General features: G+C 42.2%; 1 protein-coding gene across 1 annotated transcript; it reads left to right on the top strand.

The window, feature by feature from the left end:
• The first annotated feature begins 8,643 nt into the window (after positions 1-8,643).
• LOC115155623 (cofilin-2) lies at positions 8,644-21,087 on the top strand. The gene is made up of 5 exons (XM_029702427.1): positions 8,644-8,998; positions 17,018-17,176; positions 18,088-18,227; positions 18,506-18,582; positions 20,341-21,087. The coding sequence occupies exons 1-5, from the start codon at positions 8,996-8,998 to the stop codon at positions 20,454-20,456; spliced, it is 495 nt and encodes a 164-aa protein (XP_029558287.1). The 5' UTR covers positions 8,644-8,995; the 3' UTR covers positions 20,457-21,087.
• Positions 21,088-22,374: the final 1,287 nt, after the last annotated feature.

Here is a 22,374-nt window from a genome sequence, read left to right as displayed (position 1 = left end):
GGATGTGTTGTTTAAGTGTTCCCTTTATTTTTTTGAGCAGTATATATATATATATATAAACTGCAATTAAAAACCGTAAAGTTGGCAGGTAGCAAAGTAAGGTTAGCTACAAACCGCAAAGCAGCACGTAAACAAGTCTACAATTTGTGACCGGAAATGACATAAGGTCCACAATCCTTGGTTTTCAGATAACGTGGCAGAATTAATTAGAAAGAGAAATATCTCTTGGGGCTCAAGCTAGACATACAAATGTTCCTGTTGACTGGGCCTCCTTCAGAGCGCTAAGAAACAAATGCACAGAATTGATCAGGAAGTCCAAATCAGATGACTATTTAAATGCAGACACAGAGAACCTAAACAACCCGACCAAGTTCTGGAAGCTAATCAAATCAGTGTCAGGTTCTAATGTATCCTCTGGCCTTCCTGGCCATTTAATGATGGATTCTAATGAAGTGAAGGATAAAGCTGATATTGTAGGGTTTTTTAACAAGCCCTTCATATCTGCTGGTTCAGTTTTTGATAATGGTGGGGCCCAGGCCTCTTATGCAAGCTCTGTTACAGTCAACTGTGATATAGGCCCTCATGTGAACCATTTTAACATTGAGCCTGTTTCTTATACTGAGGTCTACAAAGCACAAAAGGCAATAGACACTAAAAAGTCTGCAGGTCCAGACAACCTGGAACCCCCTACCTCTTAAAGATAGCAGCTGGTATTATTACTGAATCTGTGGCTCACATTATCAACTTGAGTCTCTTTACCAATTCCATACCCAACATTTGGAAATCAGCTTATGTCCTCCCGCTGCTGAAGGGTGGAGATCCCTCAGATGCTAATAACTGTCATCCTATCTCTAAAGTCCCTATCCTGGACAAAGTCTATGAATCCCTAGTGAACTCCCTATCCTGGCCAAAGTATATGAATCCCTGGTGAACATCACAGTCTAAAAACGTCTTCATTGAAAATAATATACTGAGCGGGGTTCAGTCTGACTTTAGATCAGGGCACAGCACCACAACTGCAGCTATAGCAGTGGCAAATGACATCATTAACGGACTTGATAAAAAGCAACATTGTGCTGCTCTGTTTGTGGATTAATCAAAGGCATTTTATTCAGTTGACCATGAATTGTTGCTAGCTAGACACAGTAACATTATTCTCAGTGAAGGGGCAGTGAATTGGTTTAGGAACTATCTTTCTGACAGAACACAATGTGTATATACTGACAATCACAAGTCTAGCTTTCTTGAGATTAATAGAGGTGTCCCACGGGGTTCCATTTTAGCTCCTGTGTTGTTCTCAATTTGTATTAATGATTTGGGAAATGGGATGCAACCAGCAAAGTCGCATCTATATGCAGATGATACAGTCATATATTCATGTGCTCCTTCTCTGGTTCAGGCTGTTGAAGAACTCCAGACTGCTTTTCAGTCACTGCAGGCTTCCCTTTATGGTCTCAAACTGGTCTTGAATGTACAAAAAACAGAGCTCGCACTCAGCCAGAGAAGGTTAGCATTGTCATATCTGGTGGCTTATCCATTGAAAAAGTGTCAGCCTACAAATACCTAGGTATATGGTTGTATGGATAATCTTGGAAAATCTTGTGAGGAAGCTTAAATTGAAATTGGGTTTTTATTTTCGTAATAAGGTTTGCTTCCTTCTTATGGCTAGAAAGAAGCTTGTTCAGGCCACTTTTCTCTCTGTAATTGATGATGGTGACTTGTTGTATATGCATGCAGCCTCCTCCGTCTTACAGAGACTGGACTCTGTTTATCATGCATTGATGATGGTGACTTGTTGTATATGCATGCAGCCTCCTCCGTCCTACAGAGACTGGACTCTGTTTATCATGCATCCTTGCGCTTTATTACAAATGCCAAGTCACTCATCCACCATTGCACCTTGTACCAAATGGTAGGTTGGACCTCACTTTATATGCACAGGAAGATACATTTGTATGTGTTCATCTACAAAGCCCTTTTGGGTAAACTCCCTCTTTACCTCTGTAGTCTGGTCTCCTTCACCACCAGCAGATACCATACCCGGTCTGCTAGGTGGTTGCTACTTAAAGTCAGTGGTGGAAAAAGTCCCCAACTGTCATACTTGAGTAAAAGTAAAGATCCTTAATATAAAATAACTAAAGTAAAAGTCACCCAGTAAAATACTACTTGAGTAAAAGTCTAAAAGTAGTTGGTTTAAAATATATTTAAGTATCAAAAGTAAAAGTATAAATTATTTAAAATTCCTTATTTTAAGCAAACCAGATGGCAACATTTTTTTTAAATTTACGGATAGCCAGGGGTACACTCCAACACTCAGACATCATTTACAAACGAAGCATTTGTGTTTAGTGAGATCGCCGGATCAGAGGCAGTAGGAATGACCAGAGGTGTTCTGTTGAATTGGACTATTTTCCTGTCCTGCTAAGCATTCAAAATGTAACAAGTACTTTTGGATGTCAAGGAAAATGTATTTCTTAAGGAATGTAGTGAATTAAAAGTAGTCAAAAATATAAATAGTAAAGTAAAGTACAGATACCCCAAAAAATTACTTAAGTAGTACTTTAAAGTATTTTTACATAAGTACTTTACACCTCTGCTTAAAGTCCCCAGGACATTTACAGTATTAGGCAAAACTGCCATCTCGTCTTGTGCACCAGAGGCATGGAATAGTCTACAATCCATGCTTCAGCTACATATGTTTGTGCCACTGAATGAATTGAACATTTTGATTGGAGACTCTGTTACAGAGGAGTGTAAATGCTTTTTTTAGGCTGGATCATGTTGTTGAATTGTATTGTTGTATGTTTTAATTCTGTAATGTATTGAGTGTTGCTGCCTTGGCCAGGTCTCCCTTGGAGAAGAGACTCTGGTCTTAATGGGCTTTTCAAATCAAATCAAATGGTATTAGTCACATGCGCCGAATACAACAGTGTAGACCTTACAGTGAAATGCTTACTTACAAGCCACTAACCAACAACGCAGTTTAAAAAATATGAATAAGAATAATAAATAAAAGTAACAAGTAGTTAAAGAGCAGTAGTAAAGTAACAATAGCGAGACTATATACAGGGGGTGCCGGTACAGAGTCAATGTGCGGGGGCACCGGTTAGTCGAGGTAATTGAGGTAATATGTACATGTAGGTAGAGTTATTAAAGTGACTATGCATAGATGATAACAGAGAGTAGCAGCGGTGTAAAAGAGGGGAGGGGGCAATGCAAATAGTCTGGGTAGCCATTTGACTAGATGTTCAGGAGTCTTATGGCTTGGGGGTAGAAGCTGTTAAGAAGCCTCTTGGATGTAGACTTGGCACTCCGGTACCGCTTGCCGTGCTGTAGCAGAAAGAACAGTCTATGACTAGGGTGGCTGGAGTCTTTGACAATTTTTTGGGCTTTCCTCTGACACCACCTGGTATTGAGGTCCTTGATGGCAGGAAGCTTGGCCCCAGTGATGTACTGGGCCGTACGCACTACCCTCTGTAGTGCCTTGCGGTCGGAGGCTGAGCAGTTGCCATACCAGGCGGTGATGCAACCAGTCAAGATGCTCTCGATGGTGCAGCTGTAGAACCTTTTGAGGATCTGAGGACCCATGCCAAATCTTTTCAATCTCCTGAGTGGGAATAGGCGTTATCGTGCCCTCTTCACGACTGTCTCGGTGTGCTTGGAAACATGTTAGTTTGTTGGTGATGTGTACACCAAGGAACTTGAAGCTCTCAACCTGCTCCACTACAGCCCCGTTGATGAGAATGGGGGTGTGCTCGGTCCTCCTTTTCCTGTAGTCCACAATCATCTCCTTTGTCTTGATTACGTTGTTGTCCTGGCACCACACGGCCAGGTCTCCGACCACCTCGGTGATCAGGTCTACCACTGTTGTGTCATCGGCAAACTTAATGATGGTGTTGGAGTCGTGCATGGCCGTGCAGTCATGAGTGAACAGGGAGTACAGGAGGGGGCTGAGCACGCACCCCTGAGGGGCCCCTGTGTTGAGGATCAGCGTGGCGGATGTGTTGTTACCTACCCTTGCCACCTGGGGGCGGCCCGTCAGGAAGTCCAGGATCCAGTTGCAGAGGGAGGTGTTTAGTCCCAGGGTCCTTAGCTTAGTGATGAGCTTTGAGGGTATTATTGTGCTGAACGCTGAGCTGAAGTCAATGAATAGCTTTCTCACATGTCCAGGTGGGAAAGGGCAGTGTGAAGTGCAATAGAGATTGCATTCCTGGTTAAATAAAGGTACAAAAATTAAATATATCAAATCAAATCAAATTATATTGTATTTAAATACACATATTTAGCAGATGTTCTGATGGGTATAGCGAAATGCTTGTATACATACATTAGGTCGAGTACAGTCTTGGAAATGTCTTATTAATCAGGCTTCGGATAGTGTATCAGTACACCCAGTCACTACAAAGATACAGGCATCCTTCCTAACTCAGTTGCCGGAGAGGAAGTAAACCGCTCAGGGGTTTCACCATGATGTCAATGGTGACTTTATAACATTTACAGAGTTTAATGGGAAATCCAACACAACAGAGCACTGAGTACAACTCTTCGTATTTCCAAGCATGGTGGTGGCTACATCATGTTTATGGGTATGCTTGTCATCGGCAAGGACAAGGGAGTTGTTTAGGATAAAAATAAATGGAATAAAGCTAAGCACAGGCAAAATGCTAGTGGAAAACCTTAGATTGACGCAAGGGTACGTCAGTAGACCTTTAAGGATTCCCCCCCTTCATCTACACTGATTGAAGTCAATAAAGGAGCATAGCTTTCATCTGGATTCACCTATTCAGTCTTTGTCCTGGAAAGAGTGGGTGTTCCTAATGTTTTGTACACTCAGTGTAGTGTGCACTGTCATCAGAGTTAGAATCACTGGCAACTCTAGTACTGGAGGACTGAGATGAGTCAACTCTAGTACTGGAGGACTGAGATGAGACAACTCTAGTACGGGAGGACTGAGATGAGTCAACTCTAGTACTGGAGGACTGAGATGAGTCAACTCTAGTACGGGAGGACTGAGATGAGACAACTCTAGTACTGGAGGACTGAGATGAGTCAACTCTAGTCCTGGAGGACTGAAATGAGACAACTCTAGTACTGGAGGACTGAGATGAGACAACTCTAGTACGGGAGGACTGAGATGAGACAACTCTAGTACTGGAGGACTGAGATGAGACAACTCTAGTACTGGAGGACTGAGATGAGACAACTCTAGTACTGGAGGACTGAGATGAGTCAACTCTAGTGCTGGAGGACTGAGATGAGACAACTCTAGTACTGGAGGACTGAGATGAGTCAACTCTAGTACTGGAGGACTGAGATGAGACAACTCTAGTGCTGGAGGACTGAGATGAGACAACTCTAGTACTGGAGGACTGAGATGAGACAACTCTAGTGCTGGATGACTGAGATGAGACAACTCTAGTACTGGAGGACTGAGATGAGACAACTCTAGTACTGGAGGACTGAGATGAGACAACTCTAGTGCTGGAGGACTGAGATGAGACAACTCTAGTACTGGAGGACTGAGATGAGACAACTCTAGTGCTGGATGACTGAGATGAGACAACTCTAGTACTGGAGGACTGAGATGAGATAACTCTAGTGCTGGAGGACTGAGATGAGACAACTCTAGTGCTGGAGGACTGAGATGAGACAACTCTAGTACTGGAGGACTGAGATGAGACAACTCTAGTACTGGAGGACTGAGATGAGACAACTCTAGTGCTGGAGGACTGAGATGAGACAACTCTAGTGCTGGAGGACTGAGATGAGACAACTCTAGTACTGGAGGACTGAGATGAGACAACTCTAGTACTGGAGGACTGAAATAAGACAACTCTAGTACTGGAGGACTGAAATGAGACAACTCTAGTATGGGAGGACTGAGATGAGACAACTCTAGTACTGGAGGACTGAGATGAGACAACTCTAGTACTGGAGGACTGAGATGAGTCAACTCTAGTACTGGAGGACTGAGATGAGACAACTCTAGTACTGGAGGACTGAGATGAGACAACTCTAGTGCTGGAGGACTGAGATGAGACAACTCTAGTGCTGGAGGACTGAAATGAGACAACTCTAGTACTGGAGGACTGAGATGAGAGACGAGTGCATCCCCTAGTGTTTCTGTATGTTTGTTCCTCAGGCAAGAGACTAATACAGGAGCTTGTGCATGTCTGTCTGTCTGTCTGTCTGTCTGTCTGTCTGTCTGTCTGTCTGTCTGTCTGTCTGTCTGTCTGTCTGTCTGTCTCTGTCTCTCTCTCTCTCTCTCTCTCTCTCTCTCTCTCTCTCTCTCTCTCTCTTCCAGTTATCGGAACAGAGACAGGTTAACGCAACAACAGGATTTGAACATCCGTCCATAATGTTACTTGATTGGTGGTTAGGTTATTAGCTGGCCAAGCAGCACTATGATTTGTTAGACTACTCTATCTTCCACTCTCACCCTCACTCTCTCTCTTTCTCCCCCTCTATCTCTCTCCCCCTCTGTCTCTCTCTCTCTCTTTCCCACCTCTTTCTCCCCCGTCTCTTCCCCTCCTTCTTTCTCCACCATCTTTATCCCTCCCCCAATCTTTATCTCTACCTCTTTCTCTCTCTCTCTCTCTCTCTCTCTCTCTCTCTCTCCCTCCTCTCTTCGCCCTCTCTCCCCTTCTACCTCCCTCTTTCTCCCACCCTCTCTCACTCTCTCTCTCTTTCTATTCTTTCACTCCCCTCTCTTTATCTCTCTCTTTCTCCCTTCTTTCTCTCCCCCTCTATCTTGTCAGACCACACCTCTCTCTCTCTGACTCACATTCTCTTTCCCCTCCACCCCCCTCTCTCTTTCTCTGTCATTTAAGGTGGTAGGCTTCTCTTTCACCAGGTAAGGCTGTCAACGCCACACCTCTTTCCAGGACTGTACAGGCTCACATTCCTCCTCCTCACAGAACAGGTTCTAACCTGTCCTCATCAGCAAACTAACTACACCCTTACCACCCTGTCCTCATCAGCAAACTAACTACACCCTTATCAACCTGTCCTCATCAGCAAACTAACTACACCCTTACCAACCTGTCCTCATCAGCAAACGAACTACACCCTTACCAACCTGTCCTCATCAGCAAACTAACTACACCCTTACCAACCTGTCCTCATCAGCAAACTAACTACACCCTTGCTAACCTGTCTTCATCAGCAAACAAACTACACCCTTACCACCCTGTCCTCATCAGCAAACTAACTACACCCTTATCAACCTGTCCTCATCAGCAAACTAACTACACCCTTACTACCTGTCCTCATCAGCAAACTAACTACACCCTTACCAACCTGTCCTCATCAGCAAATTAACTACACCCTTACCAACCTGTCCTCATCAGCAAACTAACTACACCCTTATCAACCTGTCCTCATCAGCAAACTAACTACACCCTTAAAACCTGTCCTCATCAGCAAACTACACCCTTACTACCTGTCCTCATCAGCAAACTAACTACACCCTTACCAACCTGTCCTCATCAGCAAACTAACTACACCCTTACCAACCTGTCCTCATCAGCAAACTAACTACACCCTTACCAACCTGTCCTCATCAGCAAACGAACTACACCCTTACCAACCTGTCCTCATCAGCAAACTAACTACACCCTTACCAACCTGTCCTCATCAGCAAACTAACTACACCCTTGCTAACCTGTCTTCATCAGCAAACAAACTACACCCTTACCACCCTGTCCTCATCAGCAAACTAACTACACCCTTATCAACCTGTCCTCATCAGCAAACTAACTACACCCTTACTACCTGTCCTCATCAGCAAACTAACTACACCCTTACCAACCTGTCCTCATCAGCAAATTAACTACACCCTTACCAACCTGTCCTCATCAGCAAACTAACTACACCCTTATCAACCTGTCCTCATCAGCAAACTAACTACACCCTTAAAACCTGTCCTCATCAGCAAACTACCCCCTTACTACCTGTCCTCATCAGCAAACTAACTACACCCTTACCAACCTGTCCTCATCAGCAAACTAACTACACCCTTACCAACCTGTCCTCATCAGCAAACTAACTACACCCTTACCATTACATCAAGCCTGCATCCCAAATGGCAGTCCTATTCTCTATAGTGCACTACCAGTGCCCATAGAGCATGGTGTAGGGTACCATTGGGGACATACTGTTGACCAGTGCCCATAGAGCAGGGTGTAGGGTACCATTGGGGACATAATGTTGACCAGTGCCCATAGAGCAGGGTGTAGGGTCCCATTTGGGACGTACTGTTGACCAGTCCCCAATGAGCAGGGTGTAGGGTCCCATCTGGGACATAGTCCAAGTCAAACCCAGTATCTCAGAAACAGAAGATCTTATACCTTATAAAGATGTCACCTCACCTGGTATGTGATATGTATGTTTAAGACTCTTCTTGTGACTGATTATGGTCCTATAGTATCACGGAGTTTGTTTTTGAGTTACCAGACAGTTTATATTCCCACAATGGAGAGGGAGAGATAACCATTAAAAGGTCCAACCCCTACTTCTCTGCTCCCCTGCCAAATGTCTTTCACATTTTAGTCACGTTAAATATGTCGCCTCATTGGTTCTCCATATAAGGCGTGATATTCCCCAACTCCGCCCACCAGCCAACATTGGCTACCACTCACCTGTGTAATTATTACCTATTAAGGTCATTTAAATGACTTTATTTGCGTAAAGTGATAACTTAGAGTGTTTATAAATATAGTAGCCAAGTTAAAATTAACAACAAAGAGCTTTTAAAAAGTGTTCTTAACATTTAATATATTTGTTTTAACAAATAGTGGAAGCAAGTATAGCCTCAGGCTACATCAGACATTAGAGGTGAAAGGGTCCTAGCTAGCTGACTGTAACCCAACCTCCCACTTGTTCTACCTGCTTTTTCTTTTTCTGGACCAGACAGCGCTGCTACAGACCAGACATCACTGCATACACCCATCAGCTATCCTTTCCTGTCTACTTTCTTCACGCAACAGCAGTCAAAATGGTGAGTGCTGGAGGTTTCTGCACGGATGGCTTTTTTCTAAGCCAACAAATTCTCAGTATTGTAATACATTTTGTGGGGTTAGACATTAGGACATGTGCTATGTATGAAACTGTGAGAAAGGTTTTAAGTAACTTCAAATGGACAGTATACCTCTCTCTCCGGTCGAGTACTCCCCGATACTACACGGGATAATTGTAAGGACATAACTTGTAACCTCAGTGGTAATCTATCCTGAATATTTGGCTCTTTTGTTATTCACAACCTCTAAAGTTAGTGGTCTGATTTTCATTGAAGAAAAGCTTTTCTGTTGTTTACCATCAAAGCTTACCTAACCTTCATCCGAATGTCAAGAGTTTCGTCTTACAATATCTTTGGATTCTTCGGCAAGTACGGAATAGAACAGTTTTAGGTTGCATTCGAATTGCCCCATAGGGCTCTGGTCTAAAGTAGTGCACTATATAGGGAATAGGGTGCTATAGGGCTCTGGTCTAAAGTAGTGCACTATATAGGGAATGGGGTGCTATAGGGCTCTGGTCTAAAGTAGTGCACTATATAGGGAATAGGGTGCTATAGGGCTCTGGTCTAAAGTAGTGCACTATATAGGGAATAGGGTGCTATAGGGCTCTGGTCTAAAGAAGTGCACTATATAGGGAATAGGGTGCCATAGGGCTCTGGTCTAAAGTAGTGCACTATATATAGGGAATAGGGTGCTATAGGGCTCTGGTCTAAAGTAGTGCACTATATAGGGAATAGGGTGCCATAGGGCTCTGGTCTAAAGTAGTGCACTATATATAGGGAATAGGGTGCTCTAGGGCTCTGGTCTAAAGTAGTGCATTATATAGGGAATAGGGTGCCATAGGGCTCTGGTCTAAAGTACTGCACTATATAGGGAATTGGGTGCTATAGGGCTCTGGTCTAAAGTACTGCATTATATAGGGAATAGGGTGGCATAGGGCTCTGGTCTAAAGTACTGCACTATATATAGGGAATAGGGTGCCATTTGCGACAGAACCCAAGACATGGCCCTGAATGAAAGTAAAGCACTATATATAGAATAATGTGACAATCGTCCTATGGGCCCTGGTTAAAAATAGTGCACTATATAGGGAATAGGGTGCCATGGGTTATATAACCAGCTCCCTCCTGAGAGTTTAGACTTCGCCAGGGCGGCTATACTACTAGTGCTGACTTGTTCTCACCGTCTCCAGGAATGTAGCTGACAGAGGCCTAGAACATTCACAAGGGAACTAATTCCTATTCCTATATATAGTTCACTACTTTAGACCAGAGCCCTATGGAACCCTATTCCATATATATAGTGCACTACTTTAGACCAGAGCCCTATAGCACCCTATTCCCTATATATAGTGCACTACTTTAGACCAGAGCCCTATGGCACCCTATTCCCTATATAGTGCACTACTTTAGACCAGAGCCCTATGGCACCCTATTCCCTATATAGTGCACTACTTTAGACCAGAGCCCAATGGCACCCTATTCCCTATAGAGAGATACAATATGAAACACTGAAATATTAAATATTACAATGAGGTCTATTTCCTCTCTCTGTTCCCCATGTATACTGAAATATTACAATGAGGTCTAGTTCCTCTCTCTATACCCTATGTATTTCTCTCTCTCTATAGGATTAAGGGCAGAGAGAACCCTTGGTTTACTAAAGAACTTACAAAAATCATAAGGGAACGAAATGCTATGTGGGCTAAAGCAAGAGGGACTGGTTTGGCAGATGATTGGATGGCTTTTAAACGTCTTCGAAATATGGGTGTGACTATGATCCGTAAATTGAAAGCAGACCACTACCTGAAATCTACTTCACAAAATGTAAATAATCCATCCAAATTTTGGCAAGTAATGAAAGGTTTGGAGTGCAGAAAAGATACACAGCTTCCTAAACTATTGTTGGTCGACACTCAGATTGTAACTGAGCGAACCTCCATTCTGAAAGCCTTGAACCAGCATTTTTTAGATGCAGGCAGTTTATTTGAAAAGGTCAAAGGTATAATTGAGCCCCCTATAAAATGCACCTGACACCCCTGTGCACTCCTTCACCAGGTTTTCCTTTTCATCCTTCTCTGTTTCAGAAGTGTGTAAAGCCCTGAAAGAAATTGATTTAAAAATCCCCTGGCCCTGATGAACTAGAACCCCGCCTCCTACACCTAGCCGCAGACATCACTGTTCCTCCCTTAACATGTATTTTTAACCTTACGCCTGATGTTAAGGAAATCCCCAAGTTATGGAAATCTGCTTTTGTACTGCCTCTCCTGAAAGGTGGAGATCCTTCGCTACTTGACAACTATCGACCCATACCAAAATTGTCTGTACTATCAAAGGTACTGGAGTCAGTTAGTAGGCAGCTAAAGGCCTACTTCCAAGAAAACAACATCTTAAATGGAATGCAATCAGGTTTTAGGTCCGGCCACAGCACTGTTTCAGCAACATTGAAGGTTTTAAATGACATCCACTGTGCTCTTGATAAGAAACTACATTGTGTGTCTGTATTTATTGATTTGTCGAAGGCTTTTGACACCGTGGACCATGCTGTGTTAGTGGAAAGGTTAAAATGTTGTGGAATTACTGGTCATGCTCTAGATTGGTTTATAAATTACCTATCAAATCGTACACAATGTGTAATTTATTTTATTTCACCTTTATTTAACCAGGTAGGCTAGTTGAGAACAAGTTCTCATTTGCAACTGCGACCTGGCCAAGATAAAGCATAGCAATTCGACACACAACAACACAGAGTTACACATGGAATAAACAAAACATACAGTCAATAATACAGTAGAACAAAAGAAAACAAAAAGTCTATATACAGTGAGTGCAAATGAGGTAAGTTAAGGCAATAAATAGGCCATGGTGGCAAAGTAATTACAATATAGCAATAAACACGGGAATGGTAGATGTGCAGAAGATGAATGTGCAAGTAGAGATACTGGGGTGCAAAGGAGCAAGATAAATAAATAAATACAGTATGGGGATGAGGTAGGTAGATAGATGGGCTGTTTACAGATGGGCTATGTGCAGTGATCTGTGAGCTGCTCTGACAGCTGGTGCTTAAAGCTAGTGAGGGAGATATGAGTCTCCAGCTTCAGAGATTTTTGCAGTTCGTTCCAGTCATTGGCAGCAGAGAACTGGAAGGAAAGATGACCAAAGGAGGAATTGGCTTTGGGGGTGACCAGTGAGATATACCTGCTGGAGCGCGTGCTACGACTGGGTGCTACTATGGTGACCAGTGAGCTGAGATAAGGCGGGGCTTTACCTAGCAGAGACTTGTAGATAACCTGAAGCCAGGTTTGGCGACAAGTATGAAGCGAGGGCCAACCACCGAGAGCGTACAGGTCGCAATGGTGGGTAGTGTTTGGTGCTTTGGTGACAAAATGGATGGCACTGTGATAGACTGCATCCAGTTTGTTGAGTAGAGTGTTGGAGGCTATTTTATAGATGACATCACCAAAGTCGAGGATCGGTAGGATGGTCAGTTTTACGAGGGTATGTTTGGCAGCATGAGTGAAGGATGCTTTGTTGCGATATAGGAAGCCGATTCCAGATTTAATTTTGGATTGGAGATGCTTAATGTGAGTCTGGAAGGAGAGTTTACAGTCTAACCAGACACCCAGGTATTTGTAGTTGTCCACGTATTCTAAGTCGGAGCCGTTCAGAGTAGTGATGCTGGACGGGCAAGCAGGTGCGGGCAGTGATCGATTGAATAGCAGGCATTTAGTGTTACTTGCGTTTAAGAGCAGTTGGAGGCCACGGAAGGAGAGTTGTATGGCATTGAAGCTCCTCTGGAGGTTAGTTGGCAGTGTCCAAAGAGAGGCCAGAAGTATACAGAATGGTGTCGTCTGCGTAGAGGTGGATCAGAGAATCACCAGCAGCAAGAGCAACATCATTGATGTATACAGAGAAGAGTCGGCCTGAGAATTGAACCCTGTGGCACACCCATAGAGACTGCCAGAGGTCCGCACAACAGGCCCTCCGATTTGACACACTGAACTCTATCAGAGAAGTAGTTGGTAAACCAGGCGGGGCAATCATTTGAGAAACCAAGGCTGTCGAGTCTGCCAATAAGAATGTGGTGATTGACAGAGTCGAAAGCCTTGGCCAGGTCGATGAATACGGCTGCACAGTAATGTCTCTTATCGATGGTGGTTATGATGTTGTTTAGGACCTTGAGCATGGCTGAGGTGCACCCATGACCAGCTCTGAAACCAGATTGCATAGCGGAGAAGGTACGGTGGGATTCAAAATGGTCGGTAATCTGTTTTGTTAACTTGGCTTTCGAAGACCTTAGAAAGACAAGGTAGGATAGATATAGGTCTGTAGCAGTTTGGGTCTAGAGTATCACCCCCTTTGACGAGGGGGATGACTGCGGCAGCTTTCCAATCTTTGGGAATCTCAGACGATGCAAAAGAGAGGTTGAACAGGCTAGTAATAGGGGTTGCAACAATTTCAGCAGATAATTTTAGAAAGAGAGGGTCCAGATTGTCTAGCCCGGCTGATTTGTATGGGTCCAGATTTTGCAGCTCTTTCAGAACATCAGCTATCTGGATTTGGGTGAAGGAGAAATGGTGGGGGCATTGGCGGGTTGCTGTGGAGGGTGCCGGGCAGTTGACCGGGGTAGGGGTAGCCAGGTGGAAAGTATGTCCAGCCGTAGAGAAATGCTTATTGAAATTCTCATGGCGGATGGTTGTAAATCTGAGTCCATAGAGGTGTGCTCAGGTGATCCACAAGGTTCTATTTTGGGCCCACTGTTGTTCATTTTGTATATGAACAACATTGGCGATCTTATTGAAACAGCGGATGTTCATTTTTATGCAGATGATACTGTTCTTTATTCAAGTGGTAGTAGTTTATCTTTAGCTTTTGAAAATGCCCAAAGAGCATTTAACAGCATACAACAAAATCTGTATGATTTAAAGCTGATTCAGGTAAAACTAAATGCATGGTATTTTCAAATTCCAGGCATGTTACTAGTCATGTCATTGCTACATTGGCTGGACATACTATAGAGCAAGTTAAACTGTAGAAATATTTGTGTGTGTGGGTTGATGATAAGCTGAGCTTCACTGTGCATGTAGAGAACTTGATAAGGAAGCTCAACCTGAGAATAGGATTTTATTACCGGCATAAGGCTTGTTTTTCTTTTGAGGCCAGGAAGGAGCTGGTACGATGTACATTACTGTCGGTTTTAGATTTTAGTGATGTTATACAGTATATATGCAGACCTCAACCACTACCCTGAGAGCACTTGATTCAGTGTATCATGCAGCCCTCAGGTTCATTACAAATCAGAAACGTCTAACACACCATTGTGATCTCTACAGCGCTGTTGGCTGGTCGTCTGTAACGCGGGTCGTATAAAGGGGACCAAGGCGCAGCGTGTATAGTGCTCATATTAACTTTTATTATGAAGACACTAGAACAAAACGACCGACAACAGTTCCGTCAGGTGAAATTCACTAAACAGAAAACAACCACCCACAAAACCCAGGAAGAAAAACCCCTACTTAAATATGATCTCTAATCAGAGGCAACGAGGATCAGCTGCCTCCAATTAGAGATCAACCCAAACAATCCCAACATAGAAATAGAAAAACTAGAACTTAAACATAGAAATAGAAAACATAGAAAAACACAAACACCCCCTGTCACACCCTGACCTACTCTACTATAGAAAATGACATCTTACTAGGATCAGGACGTGACATCGTCATTGACCTTGCGTAGGCTTATACACTGGTATACACTGATTTATAAGGCCATGTTGCTGCAAAATGCCATTTTATCCCTGTTCTTTTTTAGTCAGGTCAGTAAATAAATATCAATTACGGTCCCAGTCTGATTTGCTTCTAACAGTACCAAGAAATAGAACAGGTCATGGTAGAAATAGTTTTAGTTACTCAGCTCCGTGGTCCTGGAATTCTCTCCTGAACATTTTAAAATGTGATGATCTAGTTTCGTTAGTGGAGTTTAAACACTTGATCGATGTATATATCATAGAAGAGTGTAATTGATTTTAGGCCAGCTGTTTTTAGTCAAGATGTTTGTGTTTTTAATGTAATATGTAATTGTTGTACTATATGTGTGTTTATAGTTTTGTTTAATGTTGTTAGTGTATGTAAGTTGTTTTGTCTGAAACGTTGTTCCCCCTGCTGCTGTTGGAACAGGTCTCTCTTGGAAATGAGATATTATTTCAATTGAGAAAAAACCTGTATAAATAAAGGTATAATAATATATATATTTTAAATAACCCATGTATTTCTCTCTCTCTATACCCCATGTATTTCTCTCTCTCTATACCCCATGTATTTCTCTCTCTCTATACCCCATGTGTATTTCTCTCTCTCTCTATACCCCATGTGTATTTCTCTCTCTCTCTATACCCCATGTGTATTTCTCTCTCTCTCTATACCCCATGTGTATTTCTCTCTCTCTCTATACCCCATGTGTATTTCTCTCTCTCTCTATACCCCATGTGTATTTCTCTCTCTCTCTATACCCCATGTGTATTTCTCTCTCTCTCTATACCCCATGTGTATTTCTCTCTCTCTCTATACCCCATGTGTATTTCTCTCTCTTTCTATACCCCATGTGTATTTCTCTCTCTCTCTATACCCCATGTGTATTTCTCTCTCTCTCTATACCCCATGTGTATTTCTCTCTTTCTCTATACCCCATGTGTATTTCTCTCTTTCTCTATACCCCATGTGTATTTCTCTCTCTCTCTATACCCCATGTGTATTTCTCTCTCTCTCTGTACCCCATGTGTATTTCTCTCTCTCTCTGTACCCCATGTGTATTTCTCTCTCTCTCTGTACCCCATGTGTATTTCTCTCTCTCTCTGTACCCCATGTGTATTTCTCTCTCTCTCTCTCTGTACCCCATGTGTATTTCTCTCTCTCTCTCTCTGTACCCCATGTGTATTTCTCTCTCTCTCTCTCTGTACCCCATGTGTATTTCTCTCTCTCTCTGTACCCCATGTGTATTTCTCTCTCTCTCTCTCTCTATACCCCATGTGTATTTCTCTCTCTCTCTCTCTCTATACCCCATGTGTATTTCTCTCTCTCTCTCTCTATACCCCATGTGTATTTCTCTCTCTCTCTCTCTATACCCCATGTGTATTTCTCTCTCTCTCTCTCTATACCCCATGTGTATTTCTCTCTCTCTCTCTCTATACCCCATGTGTATTTCTCTCTCTCTCTCTCTCTATACCCCATGTGTATTTCTCTCTCTCTCTCTCTATACCCCATGTGTATTTCTCTCTCTCTCTCTCTATACCCCATGTGTATTTCTCTCTCTCTATACCCCATGTGTATTTCTCTCTCTCTCTCTCTCTATACCCCACGTGTATTTCTCTCTCTCTCTCTCTCTATACCCCACGTGTATTTCTCTCTCTATACCCCACGTATTTTTCTCTCTCTCTCTCTATACCCCATGTATTCTATTATACTCATTGTCAATTCCTACCTTTAGGACAACTTTCAGATTTAGAATCTAGTGCTGACTTGTTCCAGTCTGTCTGAGGCTTCAGTCTGTCACATTCCAACCACTGAGAGGGAAACTATAAAGAGTCCCAGCCAGGCTTCACCTGAACCAGCATTGTTTTCCTAAGGCTACAACACACCAATAGCATTAGTTGGCTGAGAGTACTTGCGAACCAGCGCAATCCGATTTTTTTAAAATGTAGAATCGAGTTAAATTTGTTGGCAGTCAGACATCAACAGCGCGCTGAGCGATCGGTAGACTAATGGGAGATCCACATTCCTCTGACTCTTCTCTCCTTTGTGACCGTTGTGTTTTTCTTCTCTCCTTTGTGACCGTTGTGTTTTTCTTCTCTCCTTTGTGACTGTTGTATTCTTCTTCTCTCCTTTGTGACCGTTGTGTTTTTCTTCTCTCCTTTGTGACTGTTGTATTCTTCTTCTCTCCTTTGTGACCGTTGTATTCTTCTTCTCTCCTTTGTGACCGTTGTGTTTTTCTTCTCTCCTTTGTGACCAGGCCTCTGGAATAGCGGTCCATGATGATGTCGTTCACACGTTTGACAAGATCAGAGTTCGCCTCCAGGGGGCTGACAAGCAGGAGCAGCTGAAGCTGGTGCTCTTCAAGATCAGCGACGATGGGAAATGTATCATTGTGGACAAGGACAAATGCCTGAAGGTCAGAGGAGCCATATAATAATATATGTCATTTAGCAGACACTTTTTTTTAACGTATGGGTGATCCCGGGAATCGATCCCACTGTCCAAGCGTTGCAAGCACCATGCTCTACCAACTCAGATCCAGAGGACCACATAGTTAGGCATTCGAAGCTTTTCTTAATTCATCTTTCCTCAATTCCTTGCATCCTCTCTCCTCGCTTCTTTCTCAAAAAAATGGAAATGTAGGAGAAGGTCCAAGAGAGAATTTAAGGGGTTGTGTCCTAAATCTCTCATTTGCTATCTTGTTCTAATTCTATATATTCACTTACACATAGCATTTTTTTTTAACTCTGAACATTTTGTAATATAATGTAATTGGGAGCTGACGTGGCTGCCATAGAATCATGTAGTGCCATATTAATGCATTCAAATACAGAAACCACTGTAACGGCTGTCGTATAGATGGGACCAAGGCGCAGCGTGTTGAGTGCTCATAATTACTGTTTATTCAACTCAGAACACTAAAGAAAATAACAAAGAGAAAACGATCAGCTAACAGTTCTGTCAGGTACTGAAGACTACACAGAACACAACTGCCCACAAACACAATAGAAAAAGAAAAAAAACTTAAATATGATCTCCAATTAGAGACAACGCGAACCAGCTGCCTGTAATTGGAGATCATCCCAAAAAACTCCAACATAGAAATAGAAAACTAGAACTAAACATAGAAAAACCACCCAAAACACCCCCTGTCACGCCCTGACCTACTCTACTATAGAAAATGACATCTTACTAGGGTCAGGACGTGACAACCACAATGTTCAAGCTTTCTTACTATTATTATTTTTAAGGTTAGTAATGTGAGCATCTAGAAAATCAAACCACTATATAATTGCAGTTGATTAATCAATTACCAATGAATTAAAGGTCAAGGACCTGAACGGGGAGGAGGACGTATTCAGGAAGATCGTTAACATGATGCCGACGGAGGACTGCCGCTATGCCCTGTACGACTGTTCCTGGGAGAGCAAGGACAGCCCCAAAGAGGACCTGGTCTTCATCATGTGGTAGGTTGGACCATAGAGTTATAATACCATGGGTTTAAAGAGTTAGAATAACTACATTAGAGTAACTAACCCTGTACGACTGTTCCTGGGAGAGCAAGGACGGCCACAAGGAAGGTGATAAGTGGAAATAGAAATTAAAGCACATGTACTGTACACCATACGTAACACTACCATGTCAGCCATATTGAGTGGAGTGAGAGAGAGGATTTGGACATTGACTCAAGACAGAATGTTTGGGAGTACTTTCTAAATGTAGTATTTTTATGTTTGAATTGCAGGGCTCCAGAACACTCAACTATCAAAAAGAAAATGAAATATGCCAGCTCAAAGCAATACATTAAAGCAAAGTTCCAAGGTAAGAATTTGGGTTCTGCTTTCAACACTTTCATCCAATCACCTTTCCAGCATCAGGGGGGATATGTTCATTATGTACCAAATGAAATAAAATGGACTGAAACAGGGAGCGATTGCATGGACTTGTCCAATAAGATACTCTCATTTTCAAACACCGCCTATTGCATGCTAGAATCGGCAGTTTGCTACATCCATTTTTGGATTTATAGATTAATCGTTATACCCATTGATTCTTGAAAAATCTAATTTCTAAATACGTCATGAGCTGAGTTCAACTGTCGTTCAAAGTAGCGGGTTCAGAACATTTTGAATGGGATGGCCAAGGTGGGGTACAGACCCAGTTCAGGGGGTCCAGAACATTTTGAACCTTAATCGTTGCAAGGTGAATTTTTTTTTCTATATTATTATAATGTTTCAACACATGAAATGCTTCAGATTAGGTTTGGTACATTTCCCTGTTCAAATCAATCATAAATCAATTCCAAAAGTCTTGTTACAGTGTAAGCAATCGGTAAATTCACTTGAAAGTGCCATTCTGAGTTCGAATTATACTGTGATATTTGTGGGTCTCTATGTTTTTAAGGGGGATCTCCTATGTAAAAATACATCGGCTTTATAGTAAAGACACTTATGAACTTTTAATGTGTCACAAACACACTGATTGTGAAAAACAAATCACTTCAAAAGTAGGTTAAGTAGGTTATCTGCACAAGTAAGTCCAGCATCTGAACAGTCCAGCATCTGAACAGTCCAGCATCTGAACAGTCCAGCATCTGAACAGTGCTCTGTGCACCTGTCATTTTAATGGAAAAGGACATGATTTATAAACACTATCTATAATGACATTCAGCCTATAAAGTGGTGTGTATTCATGGATGCCAAGGGAAGCCAGGCTTCCACCCCCAAAACAAGTACAAAAAAATTATAATAACGTCGCATTCGTGTCTATCCGTGTTTTGTAATTTTCCTTCAATTCTCAAGAGGCTGATTCTATTTCACCAGAGAAAGCATCCGAACGAGGCAAATGGCGCCTCTCTGTCTTGGTATCTGTGGCCCATGTATCTGATGCAGTCTGGCCAAAAAGAATAATGACAGATACATAGGCCACACATACTAAGACAGAGGGGCACTCTACGGTGAGATTGATAAGTCTTGCTGTCGGTACGTGTCTTGGTAAAAATTATCAATATATTTAGAGACAGCCTATCAGATCTCACATTTCACACTGGAGTGGCCAATCAGATTTCAGGGGGACCCCACCCTGGGCCACCCCCTGGACATGCCACTGGTCGTATCCCATCAGAACCCAAAAAATACAATTGATTTACTCCAATGTTTGTCAACAACTTAAATGTAAACAAACCATGTGTAGCTTCAAAACATGAGTAAAACTATCATTTTGATATGATGTATGGTCAGAATTTGAGTGGTTACATTTCTCCAGGCCCATCCGTCAGCTTTTTACCAAAACAGAGGCGGGGTTGACGGCTTTGTTATTGTTTCAAGTGCGGATTCTAGCGGACAGTAGCCTGATGAATGACACAGAAATGACAAGTGGTCTGAGGTGGTTTAGTAGTCTAAGCCAGGTCCTCCAGAACAGACACACCGCTGCAGCATGGGTTACGAAACCAGCCCCCTGATATTTCAGCACCACTCTCCTCTATTTTTAATCTCCAATAAAACCAAAACATGTGAGGAGTGGGATTCCTTAAAAAAAATAATAATTGACTGACTGGCTGTGTTCTCGTGTGTTTCACAGGTCTGAAGTTTGAGTGGCAGGTGAACGACATGTCAGACGCCAAAGACAGCTCTGTCTTCATCGATAAACTGGGAGGGAGAGGAGTCGTTAAAAAACTGGAGGGGAAAGAGGTCTAAGGTCCTGACTACTGATGCCGCCGTACAACATGGAATCAAAACCAGATCTGGGTTCAAATACTATTCGAAATCCTTCAGATAGTTTCAGCGTTTGCTTAAGCCTGCCAGGTGGGCTTTTAAAAATAAAAATGTACGTTTCGGACTTTTCTAATACTTCCATTGCAACAAGTTCAACCAAGTATTTGAGTTCGAATAGTGTTTGAACACAGGTCTGGTCAAAACACCAATGCAAAAGTCCAATTGAAATGTCCATCAACAGAGTCTTGTAATTGATTTGGTCTTTATTAAAAAAAACTCCATTGGTCAATGGCAGATTGGTGATAAATGTCATACTTTTTCCAAACATAACTGCTTCATGATTTATACAAATGAACATGAATTTTCTTGTAGCTTGGGATCCTAGTATCATCCTTGAAATGGGCTTTTATTTTTTTGTGTCTATTGACTCTGTTCCAGACCAAATCATCTGATATGATTTCAATCATATTATTCATATACCTTCTATGTTTTGTTGAAATTTTGAAAATGTCACTAAATATATTGTTAAAAAAAGGAAGATACCTCTGCAGAATGTTGATGGCAGAAGCTCCACCACTATAATAAAGAGAAACTGAATTTTCTGTATACTCCCCTGGATTGTCTGTGCAGTATTCCATTTGATATCACAGAGATTGACACTAAGGTTTGCATTACTGTCTGGGGCAATTGTCAACAGAGCAGTCGGGCAAGTTAAGCCTGGTCTGTTGGTTCTGGTGTTGTATTCCATGTTATAGAGAAGCTCCTCAGGAACACAGAACACTTTATTTTATGAAAAGAAGCACATGGAGTAGTCAGCCGAATAGAACAAGTAGCTAGCCTGGATCCCCTGAGATGCTGAACCTGGCCTCTAGTACATTCCTTATGTCTTGATTCCATCCAAAAATACTTCCAAATTATTGAATACTAGTGAATTTACCTCCCAAATTGGAAAAATGTGTTGTGGTATTGTGTTGACAATTTAAATGACTGAAAATGTATGAATTCAGTGTATTGTTTTTTGGATATCATCTAGGCCCTCCATACGTAACTGGCCCACCGTGGACCAGATCCGGACCCAGAACGGGATCAATACAGACTGCAGCCCCCCCCCCCCCCAAAAGAAATACATACAATATATATATTTGTTTTTTTACTCGCTCTGGCTTCGACCCCTGGTATCATATAAACACGCATAAGACATGGAGGAATGAATAGGATTGCAGGAAATTAGCTTTAAAAGAGCAAAAACAAATCTCTGCATCGTGCTAAATGTTTAGAATTGCAGGAAATTTACTTTAGAAATGGCCCAACTTATCTTAAAATCCAACAAATTGTGTGATGGGCACTTTTTCTAAATGGAAAAATGGGTCTCTAAAATGAACAGAACAGATGAAGTTCTGGGCCATATGGGTTGAGGAGAGATAAATAATTGTAACGAGTGTCATGTGTGGAGGACCAAGACACAACAGGGAAGTGTATACTCATCTTCTCTTTTTAATATGAAAGAAGGAGAAAAAAAATAAACACGTTTACTATTAACAGAAACAACACTAACAGTTCTGTCAGGTGAAGAACACAACTACCCACAATACAAACACACCCCTAATTATAGGACCTTCAATCAGAGGCAACGATAGACAGCTGCCTCCAACTGAAGGCCCCAGCACCAATTAACTTAACATAGAAATACAAATGACTAGACAGAACATAGAAATAAACTAACATAGAACAATAACCAAAACCCTGGACTAATAAATCAAATACCCCTCTCTACATGGACACATACACACAACCACCCTGAACCACATAAAACAAATACCCCCTGCCACGTCCTGACCAAACTAAACACTAACAAATAACACCTTTACAGGTCAGAACGTGACAATAATTGAGTGTTAGC

Source organism: Salmo trutta, chromosome 2 (assembly GCF_901001165.1).
Source record: "Salmo trutta chromosome 2, fSalTru1.1, whole genome shotgun sequence".
Lineage (NCBI taxonomy): Eukaryota > Metazoa > Chordata > Actinopteri > Salmoniformes > Salmonidae > Salmo > Salmo trutta.
The sequence above is the reverse complement of the archived record's forward strand: the minus strand, read 5'-3'. Positions and strand labels throughout refer to the sequence as shown.

Bases quoted from the DNA above. Each gene is read 5' to 3' on its own strand.
- LOC115155623 (XM_029702427.1), top strand. The intron at 17,177-18,087 runs GTCAGAGGAGCC...AATGAATTAAAG, and splicing joins ACAAGGACAAATGCCTGAAG to GTCAAGGACCTGAACGGGGA. The intron at 18,583-20,340 runs GTAAGAATTTGG...TGTGTTTCACAG, and splicing joins CATTAAAGCAAAGTTCCAAG to GTCTGAAGTTTGAGTGGCAG.